The following is a 19,060-nucleotide window of genomic DNA, read 5'->3' on the forward strand; positions in this document are numbered from 1 at the left end:
GCTTACAAGTTTCTGGTCTGTCAAATGTTGTGTGTGTAGAATTCCCTGAACCAGAATGCTGTATCACACTTGAAATTATCTTCCAAAAGGGTTCACAAAACACTATTTCTCTGTCCTACTCATCTGAGAAGTGAATGGCAATAGTGTCTTGCATGCTGATGACTTCTCAGTAAGCTTTTCATAGTGGCTTTGGCTTTTGATTTTTTTTTTTTTATATATATATCTTTTTTTAATGTATTTTATTTTAAGGATCTCTTTGGTGTGGTAGCTGCCAAGAAGCAACAGGAAAAACCCCTGGAGGATAAACCAAAACAGTCAGAACCACTCAAGAAGGCCTCCAGCTTATTATTCAGCAGTGATGAGGAGGTACTGAGGAGTAAGATATGATTGAAAAGGTTTACTGGGCTTTATGCTGGGCAAAGCATAAAACTGTTGAGATAGCCAAGACAACTTAAGGGTTCCTTATTTTTTTAAGGAACACTGGAATGTCTCCAAGCCAGCTAAACTTCCTTCTGAAGATGACCGAAAGGAGGATCCTGCAAAACCAGCTATCACTGTCAGTCAGGCTAAAGCTGTGAAGAAGACGAGCCTTTTTGAGGAAGAAGATGAGGAGGATTTATTTTCAATTACTAAGGAGAGGTGACAGTCCAGGAGGGGGCAGGGGAACAACATTTTTTCAGAGCAGCTTGGTAGCACCCTCAAAACCCAATAAACCCAGGCATATTGCAAATGTTGTCCCTTGCTACTGTTGCTGAGGAGGAAGTAGAGCTGTGTGAGTAGGAATGGACAGGGCTGGGCTCCTTTACCTCATTTGTGTCTGTGGTGCAAGTCTGCAAGCAGATGACTGCAGAAGGCCAAGTGAGATTGCTATCCTACAATGCAAATGATGGTCCGAAATGATACTTTTAAACAGATGCAGTGCATGGCTTCTGAAACTTTCGCACTGAATCTTCCATTTTCCCCTCTCTCATTGCAGCCAAAGAAAGGCACAGAAGGTGTCGTTGTTGTTTGAAGATGATGCCATTAATGGAGAATCGCTCTTCAGCTCCCAATCAACGCTACTTCCTTCAGCTGCTAAGCCTGCAGTGGTATCTCCCCTTTCTTTTAAAACTAATGCAGAGCACTTGGTCTTTTATAGTTAGACCTTCTTAGGTACTGAATATAAGTCTAACTTGGTTTAGACAATGGTAGTTCTAGCAAATTGGGAATGGGAACAGGGCAGACTGAACTCTTACATGTAAAACTTATTACTACCACCAGCCTAAGAGATTTAAAGATTTTCTTCACCACTAACCCTAAATTTATTTGGTTTATGCTAAAAGTCTTTTCTGAGTATGTTTTGAGAGCTTTTAACCATAAAATACTATTAAGAGGAAGGCTGACTGTGAAACTAGGGCCTCACCCTTTGTATCACTTCAACACAAGATGATTCAGATGTGTCTGTAGGCTTCTTACTGGCCCTCTGTTGAGGGTGCTTATGCTAGCTGCTTAGGACCTTAGCCCATAGTTACTACCTGTCTGGTTTTGCTTGGAACTTAGAGTAAGAGATGCAAAAGCTTAGCACAGCTGTATCTGTAGCGGGAATTTGTGTACCTCTGTGTGTGCGTGTGTGTTTGCCCTGCCTTTCTGCTTGCCAGGAAAACTTGTCCTGGCCCAGAAAGATAATAGGCTTGGGAGCAGAAGAATAAACAGGCAAGCTGCAGTCTGGCTGCTGGCAGTCATAAGAAATGGTGTACCAACCAGACAAGATTCTGAGGGCATCTGCTCTAAGCTTGCAACTGTTTCCTGGTACTCTGCAACCAGACTGAAGAGTCTGTAGTACTAGAAATCAAAAGTCACAAACCAGAATGTCCCATGGGAGGAAAGTAGAAGTCAAGCAAGTATGCAAGCATATCACTGCAGGAGGCCAACTAAAACTTTGCTGTCCGACAGCAGTGTATACTACTCATATACCCACCACTTTTGTGTCACCAACACTTTCTTAATTTTTCAGGAGAAAGCAAAACCAGCAGAAGAACCACTTTTATTTAATAAAGAAGAAAAGGAGGAGAAGAAAGATCTGCCAGATAGAGCAGTAAAGTCTAACCAGGTAGAAGATACACTGTGGTGTTTAGAAGAGCCTGGAGCAATTGCTGTGCCTAGAGGAACAGATGTTGCAGGGCAGCAAACAAAGGAAAAAGTGAGGGATTTTCTTACATTAATCTGAAGTTTGGTAAAGGTTCATTTAAAAACAAAACAACACCCAACAATCTAACAGTAGTGCTCTGGAGCAGAATTCTGTTTCTGGATTGCCTCTTTAATTGCCAGGGAGAGAAAAACTGTCTACATTTAGCAAAATTATGTGTCAGTCAAACAGCAAATTCTTAAATGGCATTTAGAAGTTGTTTCCCAACTGAAGTACATGAATGAATTGTTTGGGTTTGGTGCTTGGGTGTTTAGTTTGTTTTTTTTGTTGATTGTTTTCAGGTGAGTTTTGGTTGGTTTCAATTTGTTTTCTTTTTGTTTTTCTTTGAGAGGATCTGTTTTTTTTTCCCTCCAGAGTGGGTTGGGTAATCTTTATTCACAGGAGCAGAGTTTTCCTTTAGAGGATACAATGTACTGTGTGATTAGTTAGAAATGGTGTTGGTAGCTGTGGCTTTCAGGCTTGTGAATTTCTCTTGGGCAATGCTGTTACAGAACAGTGTTAAGGTGTACTGTTGAGTCTCTTACTGGGGAAGCCTTAGCAGAACTTAACCTTGGGCATGGTTTTACTGAATGAGTGTTGGGGAATTATCAGCTGATGAATTTCTAGAGTAATTATCTTGTTTTGCACTTTCCTGAGTACATTCATGCTTTGGGTAATGCTCCCCACACCAAAGATTCCCAAGTTGCATGAATAGGTACCTTGGAGATAATGGCAAAACTGATGAATGCAGCTTTGTGGTGTCCATGCATCCTGACATACTCATGAGGAGGAAACCTTATACAGGAAGTTGCTTATCAACAGTACTACAGTGTAGCGTAAAGGAGGAAACTTGTGTTTCTTTGAAAGCCATAAAGTGTGTTCTTTATCTACTGTGTCTTGTTAATCTGCATGTTGCTATTCTGTCTACTTAAAAGTTAGTCAAATGTAGTCTGCTTGGTAATGGATTATAGAACTCTGACCGCTACTAGCATTTAACCAAGGAAGCCTAGAGAATTTTGGGGAAGGCTATATTGAGGCTTATGTGTTAAATATTTGTTTTGGTGGAGCCTTTTGCAGCAGCATACTCAGAGCCAGGCAGCAGTTCAGATCTGTTTGCAACATCACCACCTGCCCTGGAGAAAGATGTCAAGACTCAAGCTAAGAAAGTGTTAAGCTTGTTTGAGGAAGAGGAGGAAGAGGAGAGACTGGAAGACAATGATGGCATTAAAAATGCACAGAGAGACTGTGTGGTGAGTCTAGGGAAAATCTTGAATGCTAGGAAATAGTATTTCTACCTCTACTATTCTAAGCAAGGTTTTATTTTTACCCCTCCCTCTCTTCATGTCATAGAGGCTAATCTTTCTATATTCCTAAACTTCTGATTCTTGGGTGGGAAATTATTCCTACTCTTCCCCATGATCCTGAATCCTTTTGTAAATTTTCCCATCCCACAAACTTGAAAGCATTTTGCTGCATGCTTAATATGAAAAGAAATTCTGTACAGATGTTTTGATTCTGCTGTACAGAACTGATTTCATAGTTTCTCCTCAAGGTCAGAGTTACTAGGAAGTAGAAGGATGTGGAATTTGAAGCCTTGTGCTTTATACCTTTATTTTCTTTATACTGATGCAGTTTGCTTGGTGGATATACACCTGCAGACTTAGCTTCAGCAAGAATCATCTTAGTTCTGTGTTCTGTTTTTCAAGTATGTGTGTTCACTTTCTTTGAAAAAGACTCCTGTTGCCATATTGCTGTCTGGCTTTCCTGATACAGCATATACCATCAAGAGGTAGACTTTGAATCTTCAGCAGCAATATCCTTGAATTCGTGGCAATGTTCTTGTTTCTCCTTGATGCAGATGTACCAAGTTTTTTTTCTGTAAGGTCAAAGTCATGTCAAAAATATATACTACATGTGGTGTACTAAAGCATACCACAATCATCATTTTAGTGTGACCATGTGAAGTTGTCAACCCTAAAGGCTATACACACACTTCATTCAGAAGTCTTTGGAGCTGAATAAAATAGGTGGCTCTTGGAGAATTATCCCTGTCTGTAGCTGCTTCTGAGATAAAACAGATAGTTAGCTTGAGCATTTATTGACTTGTGAATGTATGTTGTGTCTGTTTTTTTTTTTTTTGGGGGGGGGGGCACACTGTGACATGGTTGCAAGAAGCCATATCTGCCCTGTGACTTTGGGAAAGATACAAATCTGTTCAAATCTTTCCTCAAAGTACTCAGCTGTCAGCATGTAAGTCACGATGTGATTAAGGTGCTGAAATACATATTCATGCAGAAATCAGAGTAGGTCATTTAGGAACTTAATCTGTTTGATAGGCAAATATGAAAGGTGCTACTCTTTTCCTCGCTTAGCTTAATATGCATTTCAAGTAATGGATCCTTCTAGATGTATATTAGGTTTTCAAGTATCAGGGCATAAACAGCAATTGGAGTGCTTTAAAAATGTGGCCTGGGTTTTGATATAGAAAGGCATTAGTTTTGGTGTCCAAGCAGTTGATATTGATTGGTTTGCCAGATAATGGAGGAATGATAAGGTGATACGTTTGGCTGTCAACCTTCCCACACCACCAGCAAATTTGAAAGTACAAGCTCTTACCAAAGGCAGACAATGTTCTGTTCTTCATTGTGGAGGTGTGTTTGCTTTAATGGCAGGGGAATGGGGAATCTAGCAACAGAAATAGCTTTATAGGCCTTCCACTTTATTCTTTTTTTTAATTTTATTCTTCTTTTAAAAAGTAGCTTAGGAAAATAATTAACCACATTCTCTTCTCTTACTTTTCTGTCCTAAACCCTTAGCTGAAAAATTCAAAACGCATAAAAGTCTTACTGAACTATAAACCTTACTGTACACTCATGATAACATACTGAAAACTTTTTCCTTCCTTCCAAGGAAGCTTTACAGGCAAATAGTAGGAGCCGGGTCTCATGTCAGCAGACACAGATACATATTTTACTTTGACCCAATTTGCCAAACTTACAAAAAAAGTATTTGTATTCACAGTTTGATTTGAGGAGAAGACATTAACCAAAAATGTAACTGTCAGTTAAAGCTGTATTTTTGTTACCTGGGTTGTAATGTAACGTGAGGTAAATTGTAACCTGCCTTATTACTAGGCAAATAACCTTCATGATGAAGGAGTTTCTTGCTGTGTGGACCTTTCTCCTCTCCTTCCAGGCTTCTGTGAAAAGTACTCGGCCTAAAAGCACTGGAGTCTTTCAAGATGAAGAGCTCCTCTTCAGTCACAAACTTCAGAAGGACAATGATCCAGATGTTGACCTCTTTGCCAGCCCCAAAATGTCAGTGGTGAGTTCAAAGTCCTCTTCTGAACCTGTTATTTAAGAAGTCTTTGTAGTGTGAAGCCTACTGGTGTTCCCTGTTTGAACACTGCTTAGAAATCACCGATTTCCAGAGAGGACCTAGTGCTAGTATCAGTTCAGGCATCATGGCCTGAAGGAGGTGTGTGATCTGTGGTATGTCTTTCCTTTATGTTTTGTCTCTTTAGTCTGCAAACCGTATCCTGAAGCCGTCATCTGGAGGAGAGCTTTTTGGAGATGACGATGAGGATGATCTATTCAATACTGCTAAAACAAACCTTCCGGTATCAGTTCCTCTACTGTAAATGGCTTATATAAAAGACATTGTAAAGAAGTATATGGAAGGGATTTTTTTTTTTTTCCATATGGATCCCCACAAGACATGAAGTGACTTCTCAAATATTTTGGGAAGAACAGAAATGGCCATTTTAATCCTGAAGAAATAGAGAATAGAGTGGTGCATTAGGTCTCCCAAAGCTGGGATGAGAGGTTTGGATTGTTTTTTTTCTGTGTACCACTGGGACTAGCTTTAAGTGTAAGCGTACACACCAGAGCAGAAATCAGAGTAGTACTGAACCCAGGACAGTATTGTTTAATTGTTCTACTGTTTAACTTGCAAATATTATTTCCGTGTAGTTCATGCGTGATTGATGAGCCTTGCTCTCTGACTTATGTAGTTAAAGTGTCTGCAGGTTGGTTTGATTTAAGGTAATGAATGCGGTATTAAAACCCTTGTGTGCACTGGGTGGTTTTTAGAAGATGAGCAGCTGCAGTAATGAACCAGACTGCGTTACGGGTGGTCTGAGCTCAAAGTCCTAACACGCATTCTAAAATGCTACTCTAATATACATAGTTTGACTCAATTGAAGCCAGATTTCAGTTTAGTCTATTTTCATGCCTATAGCTGGAAGTTAGGCTAGAAAACTGGCAATAGTTCCTGGAAACGGTTTCTTTGAGTACTGTGGAAGGGGTGATCTTAAGTAATTAGCGCTTGGCAGCTATATATGGAGCCTGTTTGCTTGAAAACATAAAAATAGCAGTGTTCCTTAGCTAGCTTTGTGCTTTTATTTTCCCTGCTGTCCTGTGCATGAAGAAATATGTGTGCATTTGGAAGTTTATTGAAACTTGCATAGATCATTTGCATAGACAGCAAAGGTTGAGAAGGAATGGAGGAGTGGAAGGCCCTTGTCACTGCAGAGCCAAAAGGCAATGTCTACTATGTATTGCAGAATTAAAAGATGTGGCTAGCTTTCTTTTCAGATAGAAGCAAGATTTCAAAAAGTTTTGCTTGTTTTGGTTCCTTTGGGTTTTGTGATTTTTTTTTTTTTTTTTTTAATTTTTTTTTTGGGGGGGGTGGATTTTTTGTTTTTTTTTTTTGGGGGGGTGTTGATTTGTTTGTTTGTTTGTTTGTTTTTCTGTAGTTGGTTGCTTGTTTTGGTTTTTTTTGATCTGCAGACCATGCTTTTTACCTGATTCATGTTGACTTGTGCTCTTAATGCTTTCAGAAAATACCTGAGAAGAAAACACATAAGGCCAGTACTGGACCTTCTTTGGAGAGCAGTAACCTTCAAGAAAATGCTCTAAGTGCCAAACAAGATGACGCTCTAAAGGCAGTAACTACAGAGGCAAGTACTTAAATCTTGTGCTTTGAACAGAAGGCAAAGAAAAAGGAGGGGTATCATTTTGTTTTAAATAAGTCTCTTGAAAAGATCAAAACTAGTGTCTGGATTCTCTGGCTCAAAGTGGCAATGCATGGTCAAACTTGTTTCCACTTATCAGCAGGTGCACTATTACTAGCAAGAAATTTAAATGCTGTTTATGCAGTGTTTTATTCATTGTCCACATACTTACAAGGGCAAAATACAAGGCAGTGAAGAACTACACCTTGGGTCTAGTTGGACTGAAAATGGGTTGTTATTCATTCTTCTCTGAAGTGCCAGTGTCTGTTGGAATTAATATGATCCTTAAAGTACAAGCCTTATAAGTATGTATCCTTTCTCAGAAAGGATATTGGGGCATGTAGCACAAATCTGTGGCTGTTGAGAATCTTATCTAGGAGACTTTTGATGAGCAAACAAGACTCCTACTCCTGTCCTTATTCTTGCAGAACCAAGGATCTCTGAGAGAGGCAGCCTGGATCTAAATTCTGGCTGGTGCCTCACAAGAGCTGCTTGGTGGATTTCCATCTGTAGGAGATTAGCTTTTCATCGTGGGGGTGGGTGTTGTTTTTCTTCTCTGGGCTGAGGAACACAGAGCAAGTCTGTAGGGCTAGTAATTAGGCTCTCTCCTTATGGTGAAGTACTCCTTGAAGTGCAGAACCACGCTCATCTTCCTTTGGGTTTTTTTTTTGTTGTTGTTTTTTTTTTTTAGCTACTGACAGCTTGGTATAGGAATGATTTCAGCCTGTCTGAGGTTCATCTGAGCATCACATTGCATTTAAGTGGAGAACCATCTCCTCAGACTCTAGGATTCCAATATCCTGCTATCAAGAGCTTCAAACCAGTGTCCTAACCCTTGAACCCTCAGTTACCACGGAGCTGTAGGACCTCTGACTGCCCAGTCACACCCACAGCAGTACAGCCCAGCTCACAGAACCATGTAGACTATAAGCTTGTGGAGAGCAAGCCCTGGGAAAAACACCTTAGCTGATTCGGTTCATCTCTGAGACCTGGAACTGACCCAAGTCTTCAGACTAAACAGTTGCTCTTGCTCTCTTAGACTAGTCTAATTTTTGGCCCTAATGGCTTACTTTCTATAGAGGAGCACTCACTTCACTGAAGCTATTTTCCTTGCAGGCTAAAAGGTACAGCTCTCAGCTTCCATGTGGGCTTCATTGAAGTCTGTGATCCTATTATATAGCCTGTCACAAAGAGGAAAAAGTTAGTTATACCATAATCTGGCAATGTGGCTTCAGAGGGTCGTAGGGGAGGGAGTAAGCAAGGATGTAGCTGTCACAGTTTGATTTGACTCGTGGTGTGTGTGACCTGGAGAAGATGTAAGTTGTTGGAATACTATGCAAAGTATAATACTGGATGGAAGGAGGGTGGAATGAAATATAATAAAGATGAGGCTATGGCACGAGGGGCACTGAAGCTGAAAACTGTAGCTCTGGCAGTAGAATATGATAGCATATCATATAAGATAAGATAGGTATCTTCAGAAGAAATTGGTAAGCAGTGAGGTGCTTTCTATAGATATATTAAAATGCGAACTATGGTCTGGTTGATATCAACTTGCCCACTTGTTTAATTCAGTGTAATTTTGTTCAGAAATCTACAGGTCCTGTTCCTATTAAAACCAAAGAGCCCTCACCTCGGATTGAAAAGCTACAAGTAATTAACTTTACTGGCATTTTGACTTTCAAGAAAAAAAACAGTCTTCCTTGCCTCACTGATGGCTTTCCCTGAAACAAAATCTTTTTACTTCCTTGCCTTGCTCTTGCATTTTTTTTTTTCTTTTTCAAGTGGCATATGTTCTGTTACTGGTTTTGCACTGCATGTTTAACATTATTTCCTCTCCTGTTTCAGACCTAATTCTCAGTGGCACTATTTACTCTATTTTGGGAGCAGAGGGTGTGCTTCTCTTTGACCTCCTATTGTTCTCAGTACTATCTTAACTATGATAAGAGACTCTTAGGGGCTTGGGGGTTTGGTTATGTCCTTCTTCTGACATGAAATGACTAAACTGTCAATATCACAGTACCACTCTTAATGTCAGAACCATTGTCCTCAGCCAGGATACTGAGCTACATAGGAGTTTGGTCTGACATAATGTGGTCGTGCTGTTCCTGCAGCTCTTACACAGAGTATTGAGCACTCCACGGGCTTAGCGAGACTGAGGACATGTGAGACGCAGAAGTGCATAGGTGTAAGAAAGACTAGGCACTTGTAGAACTTGAATGCCCATGTATGATAATTCTTGCTGCTTCTTTGAAGCCACACTTGCTCTTAAGCAGTATTAACATGATCTCTTTGTGTGTGTATGTTTTTTGTTTTCTCTGCTCTGTAGGCTAACTTAGCTATTAACCCTGCAGCCTTACTGCCTGGTGCAATGCCTAAGGTCTCCAGTGTAAAGTCCCCCTTACCAGTTCCATTGCATGAGGCCAAGGATGTACAGAACAGCGAAGCCTTCTCTGCTGCAGGAAACAATGAAGAGCTGGGTGTAAGCTTTGATCAGCCTATGCAGGCGGATACCTTGCACAGTGCAAATAAGGTAACCTTGCTATTTAGGAGGATAGAAAGGGAGATTAAAAACACAGTCTGTCGTCACACAGGACTTTGTGTTTTGGTATGCAAGTGCTGCTAACAGCATGGTCTGTCTGAATTGACATAGAGGTGTGGAAATCTAATCCCCTCTCACTTGGACCACTGAAAAGAAAATCAAGCCTACTACATCCTTAACTCTGTAAGGGGATTATGCATATGCCCAATTCTGTGCCTTTCTGAGGCACGTTCCCAAAATACAGTGGTCTTCCCTACAGAGTAAAGGTATTTTAGCATAAAATTTTACCATCTTGTACTGCCCCAGGAAACATCAACCTGAAAACCATAAGAAAGGCATCTCTCTAGGTTAACTACAAAGTATGTTACGAACAGCTGCTGTGGTAAGATATCAAGAGCACAACCCTCCTGTACGTTGACCTTTACCTCCTCTGAGGATAAAAATGTCATGTTGCTCTGGATCATACAATCATTGAATAATAAGGGTTGGAAAGGACCTTAAGATTGTCTAGTTTCAACCACCCTGCCATGAGCAGGGACACCTCATATTAAATCATGCCACCCAAGGCTCTGTCCAGCCTGGCCTTGAACAATGCCAGAGATGGAGCATTCACAACGTCCCTGGGCAACCCCTTCCAGTGCCTCACCACCCTCACAGTAAAGAACTTCCTCCTTATATCCAATCTAAACTTCCCCTGTTTAAGTTTTAACCCATTACCCCTTGTCCTGTCACTGCAGTCCCTAATGAAGAGTCCCTCCCAAGCATCCTTATAGGTCATCTTCAGATATTGGAAGGCTGCTATGAGGTCTCCACACAGCCTTCTCTTCTCCAGGCTGAACAGCCCCAACTTTCTAAGCATATCTTCATATGGGAGGTGCTCCAGTCCCCTGATCATCCTCGTGGCCCTCCTCTGGACTTGTTCCAACAGTTCCATGTCCTTTTTATGTTGAGGACACCAGAACTGCACACAATACTCCAGGTGAGGTCTCGCAAGAGCAGAGTAGAGGGGCAGGATCACCTCCTTTGACCTGCTGGTCACGCTCCTTTTGATGCAGCCCAGGATACGGTTGGCTTTCTGGGCTGCAAGCGCACACTGCCAACTCATGTTAAGTTTCTCATCGACCAACACCCCCAAGTCCTTCACCTCAGGGCTGCTCTGAATCTGTTCTCTGCCCAACCTGTAGCTGTGCCTGGGATTGCTCCGACCCAGCTGTAGGACCTTGCACTTGGCATAGTTAAACTTCATAAGGTTGGCATCAGCCCACTTCACAAGTGTGTCAAAGTCCCTCTGGATGGTATTCCTTCCCTCCAGCTTATCAACCGAACCACACAGCTTGGTGTCATTGGCAAACTGGGTTAGGGCACACTCAATCCCACTGTCTGTGTCACTGACAAAGATGTTGAACAAGACCAGTCCCACCACCGATCCCTGAGGGACACCACTCATTGCTGGTCTCCAGCTGGGCATTGAGCTATTGACCACAACTCTTTGCGTGTGGCCATCCAGCCAGTTCTGGATGGTCACTCCCAATTCTTTTTCAAACAAGAACTTTGTTTTTAAAGAAAAAACACCCACAAAACCAAACCAAATGTTACAGCTTTTGACATGGTAGATCTCTGCCTTCTGACTCACTTGGGCTTTTTTATTCATACCTTTCACAGTATGGACTGCAAAAGGCATATTCTAATTAAAGATTTAGTGTTTCTTAAAAAAAAATCAAAACACAAAAACCCCAAAACCATGTAGCTAAAATTCAGTTTGGGTGCTTATGATTTTATAAATGTCTTGGGTTTACCAAGAGCAGTGATTTGAACAAGATGACTTCAATCTTATCTTTGATTCTTTAATGTTGCTGGGGCTGTTCATTACTGGATGACCAGCAGAGATGACTTTGGAAGATGCAGCAGCTGTCACCACAATGGCTGACATGACTCCTTAGTATCAAATGGTTTTGAAGCTTCTACATCAGACTAAGGCATTACCACCTAAGCAAAGTTGTTTCCAATAGCAGCATATCCTGCACAACAGACAAACCTCTCTATCATGGTACTTTTAAATATCTAGGCTTGCAAAATAATGGAGCTCCTAAAGGTACATATGGTCAACCTTGAACGTTGATGCGTGTTTGTTTACAGAAGTAAGCTGAGAAGAAGCATCTCAGTAACTACAGTGAATGTTTTTTTGTGGCTCGCATTACATGTCTTAATTTTGGCATGTCATTACTTCTTCGGTCTTTCAAGTTTGAGTTTAAGCTGTAAGTATATATGGCCAAATGCACTTTTCTCCAAAGGCTGAAGCAACGCAACCTACCCAGCATTCTGGCTGTCCTTTCAAAGAACAGTTCATGGAGCTGGGATCAGATTTTTTTCAAGTGCATCTCCCTTCAATCATAATTTTCATATTTTTCAGCCATGCTCTGATCAGTACAACCCCACACTCTGAAGGCAGATATGCTCCTACAACGATTCTGACAAAAGCATACGGCTTCTTTAAGCTGTTTTACAGCATATCCATCCAGATTGTCCTACTCCAACACAGCAATTAACAAAAGGGAAGAGGAAGTTGTTCTGCTCTTTTTCCTACCTGCGTGAATACTCCTGTCTACGTAGGATATGTTAGAGGCTATAATGGAAACCGGGGGGGAGGGAAGGATGTGTGTCTTAAAAGCAGTAGTGGAATGAACTACAGCAGGCTATGGATAAAATGAAATTAAATGGAAAACTTAATTAGTCATGGCTTGCACAGACTAACTGTACTGCAGCAGTCCCTGGATTAGCAAGGTGCAGCCTAATGCTGAGGGACTAGAGTGGCTTGCTGACCTGTGTTGTGACTCTCTACTAGTGAGTGCTGTTGCTTTCATACCCCAATTTCACCTGCTGTGGAATGATCAGAGGTCAGCAAATCAAAAGTTCTGGATTATTTTTATGAACTTTGTAAACTAGTCTAAGCTTGAATGTCCCACTTGTCCATCTTTGGGGAGAATGGATGATGCTGAGCTGATAATGAATAGTTCATGCTGCTTCTCCCTACAGCCTTAATCCACGTGTGTGCTCAGCATTCCTTGCTCAAGATTCCCAACTGAGCATTTGCTTAAATGTACATGTTGCTTTGTAAGTTACTTAAACCAGAGCTGTGAGAAGAAGTTGTAGTTAATTCCATTTTAGTGTGCTAGTATGAAATGGGTAATGCATGTTAATTGCAATATTGTGAAGGTAAAGTGCTACAAGGAAGCATAACAGGAATCCTAACCTGTCTTCTGTGAAGTGTAAGGGTTTTTCCCTTTTGTATAATGCTTCTGGTTTTATTACTTTCTTGCAGACCAGGATCAAGGTTAGAGGAAAACGAAGACCTCCTAGCAGAATGGCCCGCCGCCTAGCTGCCCAAGAGTCTGAAGAGAATGAGGAGGTGAACAGTGCTAAAGAACTGCAGTTGTCTCTACCAAAACAGACATCAACAGTAGTGAACATAAAGCAGCCTCTCACTACTGAAGCAGCATCCAAGGAAAATGGCTTTCTGTCTGGCTTGTTGCCACCAGCTCAGGGCAGTGTTTTGTCTGCTGGGACAAACAAACTCCTTCCTCCAGAATCCACAGACCAAGGGGATGATCTGTTTGAATCTGAAGACCTTTTTGTAAGCAGCTTGACATCCAGACCAGCAGCACAATCCAAGTTAAAGGAGGAAATGCCAAACAGTGTGGCTAACAAGCCTATCAAGGGCAGGGAAAAAAAGCCTAATCCGTCTGTTCTGGGTGATCAGGACAGCAAGGATCTCTTCCAACCTGTACAGCAAAAATCTTCAACAAAAAGCAGCCCTATATCTTTTTTGGAGGAAGAGGAAGACTCTCTCTTCACCTGTCAGAAAACTGGAAAAAAGGAGTTGAAATCTGCTGTCCGGCAAGCTGTGGACCCTACTGTTCAAGATATCTTTGAGGTAGTGGTTGAGCCCGACACCCTGGTGTTTTTGATCCCGAGGGCCTTATGCAGACCCCTCTACTTAAAACACAGGCTTAATGGAGACTGCTTAAACCAGTTCCTGGGGTGTACAGGATGGGCAGTGAAGTAAACCGTCACTCATGCTTGCTAATGAGCAATAGAAACCATTTCTTTAGTTGTTCACCCCTTATTAGAGTGGATTAAAAATGGAGCCTTAACACAGAGCAGGCACGTCACTGAATGTGCTGTGACAGCATACCTGTGATTATGACCTTTTTCAGAGTAATAAAGTATTTGGTTCTTGTCTGTTAGCTATCTGGTCAACCTAGCAGCTCAACCCTTTTTCAAAAAGAATAAAGTTGGCAAGCTGGGCAACTTATACAAGCCTCTGTGTGCTGTACTTGACTTGTGCAAAACCCCATACTAAGGCACTTATGCCAAGTCCTCCATAGGGAGAAGGGACTTAAACTTCTTGGGTTTGAGAAGCCCAAGGCTGTCAGTCTTCTAAACATCTCAGCTCTGTGTACAGATAATTTAACTGTTGTCTTTGTGTGGTTTGTATTGAGAGTCTGTCTGTGCTTTGCTCCAAGGATGATATATTTGCTACTGAGGCAACTAAACCAATGAACAAAGCAAAAGAGAAAATGCCAGAACCCAACTTGTTTGATGACAACATTGATATTTTTGCGGATCTCACTGTAAAACCAAAAGAGAAGAAGACCAAGAAAAAGATGGAACAAAAATCTATATTTGATGATGAAATGGGTAAGTCTTACTGCAAATCTCATAATATTGTCCTAAGTTGCATTTATCAGAGATGTTTTAGGACCTTTTACTTTCTTTTAACTTTTCAACTGCTCTGAAACCTTTGGTCATCTTTGCATTTTAACATTGGATTAGAGCTTCCTAGATTTGTAGAACTAGCATGGCATGTGAAAGAATTGAGGAAGTGTATAAAATTCTTCTGAGAGAAGGAATAGTATAATTTCTGTAGGGATTTTCTCACTTGTGGGAATTAAAAAAAAAATCTTTTCTGGAGTAAGAAACTAATCTCATGTTGTTATGGCTCTGGATACATTCTGTGTTTCAATTTGCATAGTTTTTTGTATCATACTTTTCAAGTGAATCAGTGAAATGAAGAAATTAACATCTTTTCCCACCCCACCTTCACTATTGCAGTGACTCTTTTGGAATCCATAAGATTTTATTTACTTCCCTGTACACCCAGAACAATTTACAAATACTACACCTGGAAGCAAAAGTTTGCGCTGTATAATTTGTTGAGAAAGCATCATATAATAATGCGAAATGATGCAAAGCATGCTTCTTTCTTGTTCTCCATCAGTGGAGATATTGAAAGTCATTTGATACCCCAGTGTGTGTTTGTTCTCAGGTTCTTCGTATTTATAGCTCTTCTTTGGGATTGCATCTATTTCTTTTCCTGTAATACAAAAAAAAAAAAAAAAAAAATCCCTTCTCCTCCAGCTCTGATTCTCATCATTATTCTTTCTAACCTGTTCAAATTGAATTTGACTTATCAGTGTTTTGCTTGGACTGCTGTTAAACATTCCAGCCTGATGAAATGACCTGATTGAAGTCTGTAGATATGTTGGAAAGCTTTCTGGAGAATAACCATCTTGAGATTTTAAAGGCTGCTCAACTGATATAAAAAATAAGAGTCAAATGTTTGCAGGCAAGGTATTTGAAATATGTATTGGATAGTTAAAATGTCTTATTTTAATATTTTACACTTTTGCATGTAGCATATAATAAATGAAATAATTGCCCAACCTGCTACCGCTTCCAAGTATTTCAGCACAAAAATCCAGATCTCGTGAAAAAACAGTTGTAGCATGCCACTTGAAAGTATGATGAAAAATTAGCCACTCAGAACCTGTCATTTGCACTTCCACTTTTGACATCTACTCTGATTTTAGAACTTGTTGTTTCATGTCACATCTGATATTGATACATCTACAGCACCCTGTATCTGATGGACTTGATCTTCCTTGAGAGTATTGACTGTTTTGTGGTGCAGCTGTAAATATGCAGCCTCTTAGTGCCCAAAGCTATGGGGCTCCAGAACTTACCTATACTTAAGGTTAAGAGTTGATTTAAGTGATTTCTGTATCCTGATCCTTTATCAGGACTGTATACTGTTGTTTTAGGATTCTTTCTGCTGCAAATAAAACATTAAGTGGGTACAGTTTGGGGAGGGGGTGGAGGCTGCAGGCTGCTTTCCTTTTTCCTACCACAGCTTCTAGTCACTATTTACTACATTTGTGCTAGACTTGTGGTGGTAGTATTAGAAAAACTCTTTCTCAGGTCTTTATCCTCACAGCCTCCTCAGTGAATTTATGGCCGATGATACAAATATCTCAATGTTTGATCTACCTGTCTGCAAAATGGTGACTAAGCTTGTGCATTGACAAATACTGTTTTTGACAGCCAAAACTTTCCTATTCCTTAAGCCTTGTTATAATATGGGAATGATACTTCTACTGCTCATATACTCATTGTACTTCCCCTCTGCTGTGAAGCTAATCCGTGTGATAGCATCTTGCTTTGGAGTGATGCCAGTAGGGGATTGCTCTGGTTTACTGCCTTTCTAAACTGCTCTTGTGCTGCAATGCTGTCCTGGATTATTCTGGTGTAATCCCTATGATCAGCACAGTAGCAGACATATGTTGGAGTGGAAGAAATAGCAAGAAGAGAAAGACAAGCGCATTGTGACAGACTGCTTTGTGCTTGGCTTCTTCTCAAGGTTAGGATACATGCTGAAGGCTGACATGCTAGTTTTTATATTCCGGACTAGTAAAAGGCTATTAACCTTTGTGTAAAACCTGTGTTTTTTAATAGGGATTGGAGACTAGTTATGTGCCTGTTACACTGGCCTTGTGAATCACTAGTAATCCACATATCTCAATCTTGTAATTTTCAACTTCTCATAATCCACCTATATAATCTGAGTATCCTAAACTTAAAACCTTAGTGTATAGGAAGAGCTATGATATTGCATGTGCCCAGGAAACATCAGGGCAACAGTTCAGCATGTGTATTGTAGCAGCTCCATCCCTTTCCATGAGCGTGGTCCTCAATGCGAGCAGCAGTAGGCACAGTAAGAATTGCAGGTCTGTGAGCTCTGCTGCTGGCACAGGGTATCTGGGTTAGGTTTCATTTCTACGTGGTATATCTTTCAGGAGAGAACTCTGTCTTAATAGCAATATGATATTTTTCTACTTCATTGTCCTAGTTATGAGTAACAAAAATGCTTGTATTGAGGAAGGTTGTGGGAGATCTTGATTCAGGACTGTGCACGTATTCTCGAATATTCAACAGGATGGTAGCTGTAGTTGTCTTTCTCCTTGCATCTTAGCTGTGGTTTTTTTTTTTTCAAGTGATGTGTGCTGTATTCTTATAGTACTATAGATCAGAGATTCTTACATGGCTAGTGGATGTCATGAGTAGTCACTAGCAAGTACCATCTTTTCCTCTTCTGATTTCTCTGGGAGGATCTCACAGCAGTTAGATCTCTCGGGTTCCTCAGATGTTAATGTTCCAGATAAGAGGGATGTTATCTGGCACTTGCACTATGGTATTGTGGAGGTTTAATTTATTAGTACTTCTCAAATGCTTAAGAGAGCTTGGACACATGACAAAATACAAGTATTTTGCTGTTCTACTGAGAAGAAACAATATTCTTAATTTGACTTACAGCTAACAGCTCCCACGTATGTCCTTACAAATGCATCTAGAATCGCAAGCAGCAGGAAAGCGTTTGTTTATCACAGAATGTCCTTGGCAGTCATTGCTGTGTGCTGGAGACTTATGTACAATGCTACTTCTGTTTGGCAGTCACATCACATTATTTTTTTTCCCCCCTTTTAGATGATATCTTCTCTAGCAGCCAAGTCAAGATGCCCACTCCCAAAAGCAGATCTTCCCAAGCAGCCTCAGAAGCAAAATCTGAAAGCAAGACACTGAGCACATTTGATGACCCGCTGAATGCCTTTGGAGGCCAGTAGCCAAGAGGAGTGTGTTGCAGAGAGGAGGTTTTCCTTATGTCTGTACTGTACTAATAATCTGGATTCTCTAATCCAATAGTGCTGAAATGAGATGACTGTGGATATTTAAATGATTACTCATTTAAAATGGTTAGTATTCTCTTGTGCTGGGTCTGACTGCTCTAAATGATATATTTTTTAAAAAAGACAGTAACTTCCTGCTGTTTCCATGATGCCCAGATGAATATAGCCTGTGCAATACCTGCAATGGAGTAATCTATTACACAAAGTATAGCTTGTTTTATTGAACAGATCTATAGAGAAAATAACTGATAAATAGTAAATGGAGTCTGTTAAACCAGATCTGTCTGTATGTCTTGCTTTCCTCTTTACTACTTGCTAAAGACCACTTTTCATGACTTGAAAACAACCAAAACCACTACAGTGCTTTGTCTGGGTCAGCTGCCAATCAACTGAGCTAATGTTAGGGTAAGACTGGGTTCTGTTATCAGGTACAGCTTCTCTTCTTATGTAGTCAAGCAGTTAATAAAATTAGTGCAGGACTTGACACCATTCAAAGAGAATGTATTTCATACTGGCAGCTAATGTGGTCTATAAAAATAACAATGGTTAAAACCTCTCTGCCAGAAAGAGTGTGTTACAGATGAGCACTTACTGCTCTATGAAAACATGAGAAACATGATGTTGTCTTCTATCCAAGTTGTAAGTCACTAACGAGATTTTTTACCTAACTGGATTTGCTCAAGTTTTGCAAATAACACTTTCCAAGAAGTCTGTCTGAACTGAGCATGCTTGGTTGCTTCCAGGTTAACAAGCCTGTGTGCATACCTTAGTGCAAAGACTCGCTTGTGCCAAAAGGATTGCTGTCTGCTTCCCTTTCTCATGTGTAACATGTAGGCTGTTTGCAGGAGGCTGCTATTTTGTAGAATCCTTGTAACTGTCCGATGCATTTCTCTTAACTTTCTTGCTTCCTGTATTTTCTAGATTGTCCTGCTGGAACTGATGCCATTATCCATACTTGATGCCCACTGGTAGACACTTGCTCTCCTGCATGCATACAACCAGAGCAAATGCATAAATGTAGAAGGATCAAATGTGCTTATTTTACCAGTGACTGCCAGTGATTCTGACTTCAAAACTAGATGTGCTGTTTTAATGATAGTGATGTACTACTTTATCTTCAACTCTTAAGACTGTTCTGCATGTGCTCAGAGGACTTCTTTGAGAGAAATTTGCACTTTCACTGAAGCCCTTTTTCTTGAGACATCTGCTTCAGTCTCTTGTTTCTCAGATTGGATTTACTTTATCAGGCACAGTGAACAGTGCAGCTGAAGCATCTAGCACTAATGAGGGTAAAGCAGAATGAAAGGTTGGAAGGGATA

The 19,060-nt window shown here is 40.6% G+C and overlaps 1 protein-coding gene across 4 annotated transcripts in view; it reads left to right on the forward strand.

Moving 5' to 3' along the window:
- The window catches only part of LOC130594849 (WASH complex subunit 2-like), a 36,382-nt gene extending 18,362 nt beyond the window's left edge, over positions 1-18,020 (forward strand). For 2 of the 4 annotated variants that reach the window (XM_057401071.1, XM_057401072.1), the window contains 13 exons: positions 250-366; positions 476-639; positions 977-1,088; positions 1,994-2,179; positions 3,232-3,414; positions 5,360-5,488; positions 5,688-5,783; positions 7,005-7,124; positions 8,769-8,831; positions 9,508-9,711; positions 13,040-13,651; positions 14,244-14,418; positions 17,542-18,020. In XM_057401071.1, coding sequence (XP_057257054.1) covers positions 250-366; positions 476-639; positions 977-1,088; positions 1,994-2,179; positions 3,232-3,414; positions 5,360-5,488; positions 5,688-5,783; positions 7,005-7,124; positions 8,769-8,831; positions 9,508-9,711; positions 13,040-13,651; positions 14,244-14,418; positions 17,542-17,678 — 2,298 coding nt within the window. In that variant the 3' untranslated portion in view covers positions 17,679-18,020. The remainder of the gene's footprint in view (positions 1-249; positions 367-475; positions 640-976; positions 1,089-1,993; positions 2,180-3,231; positions 3,415-5,359; positions 5,489-5,687; positions 5,784-7,004; positions 7,125-8,768; positions 8,832-9,507; positions 9,712-13,039; positions 13,652-14,243; positions 14,419-17,541) is intronic. The other 2 variants (XM_057401074.1, XM_057401073.1) reach the window with 2 other exon arrangements.
- The last annotated feature ends 1,040 nt before the right edge of the window (positions 18,021-19,060 follow it).

Source organism: Pezoporus wallicus, unplaced genomic scaffold, assembly GCF_028554395.1.
Source record: "Pezoporus wallicus isolate ANWC-B61680 ecotype Strahan unplaced genomic scaffold, APGP_CSIRO_Pwel_v1 contig_5524, whole genome shotgun sequence".
Classification (NCBI taxonomy): domain Eukaryota; kingdom Metazoa; phylum Chordata; class Aves; order Psittaciformes; family Psittacidae; genus Pezoporus; species Pezoporus wallicus.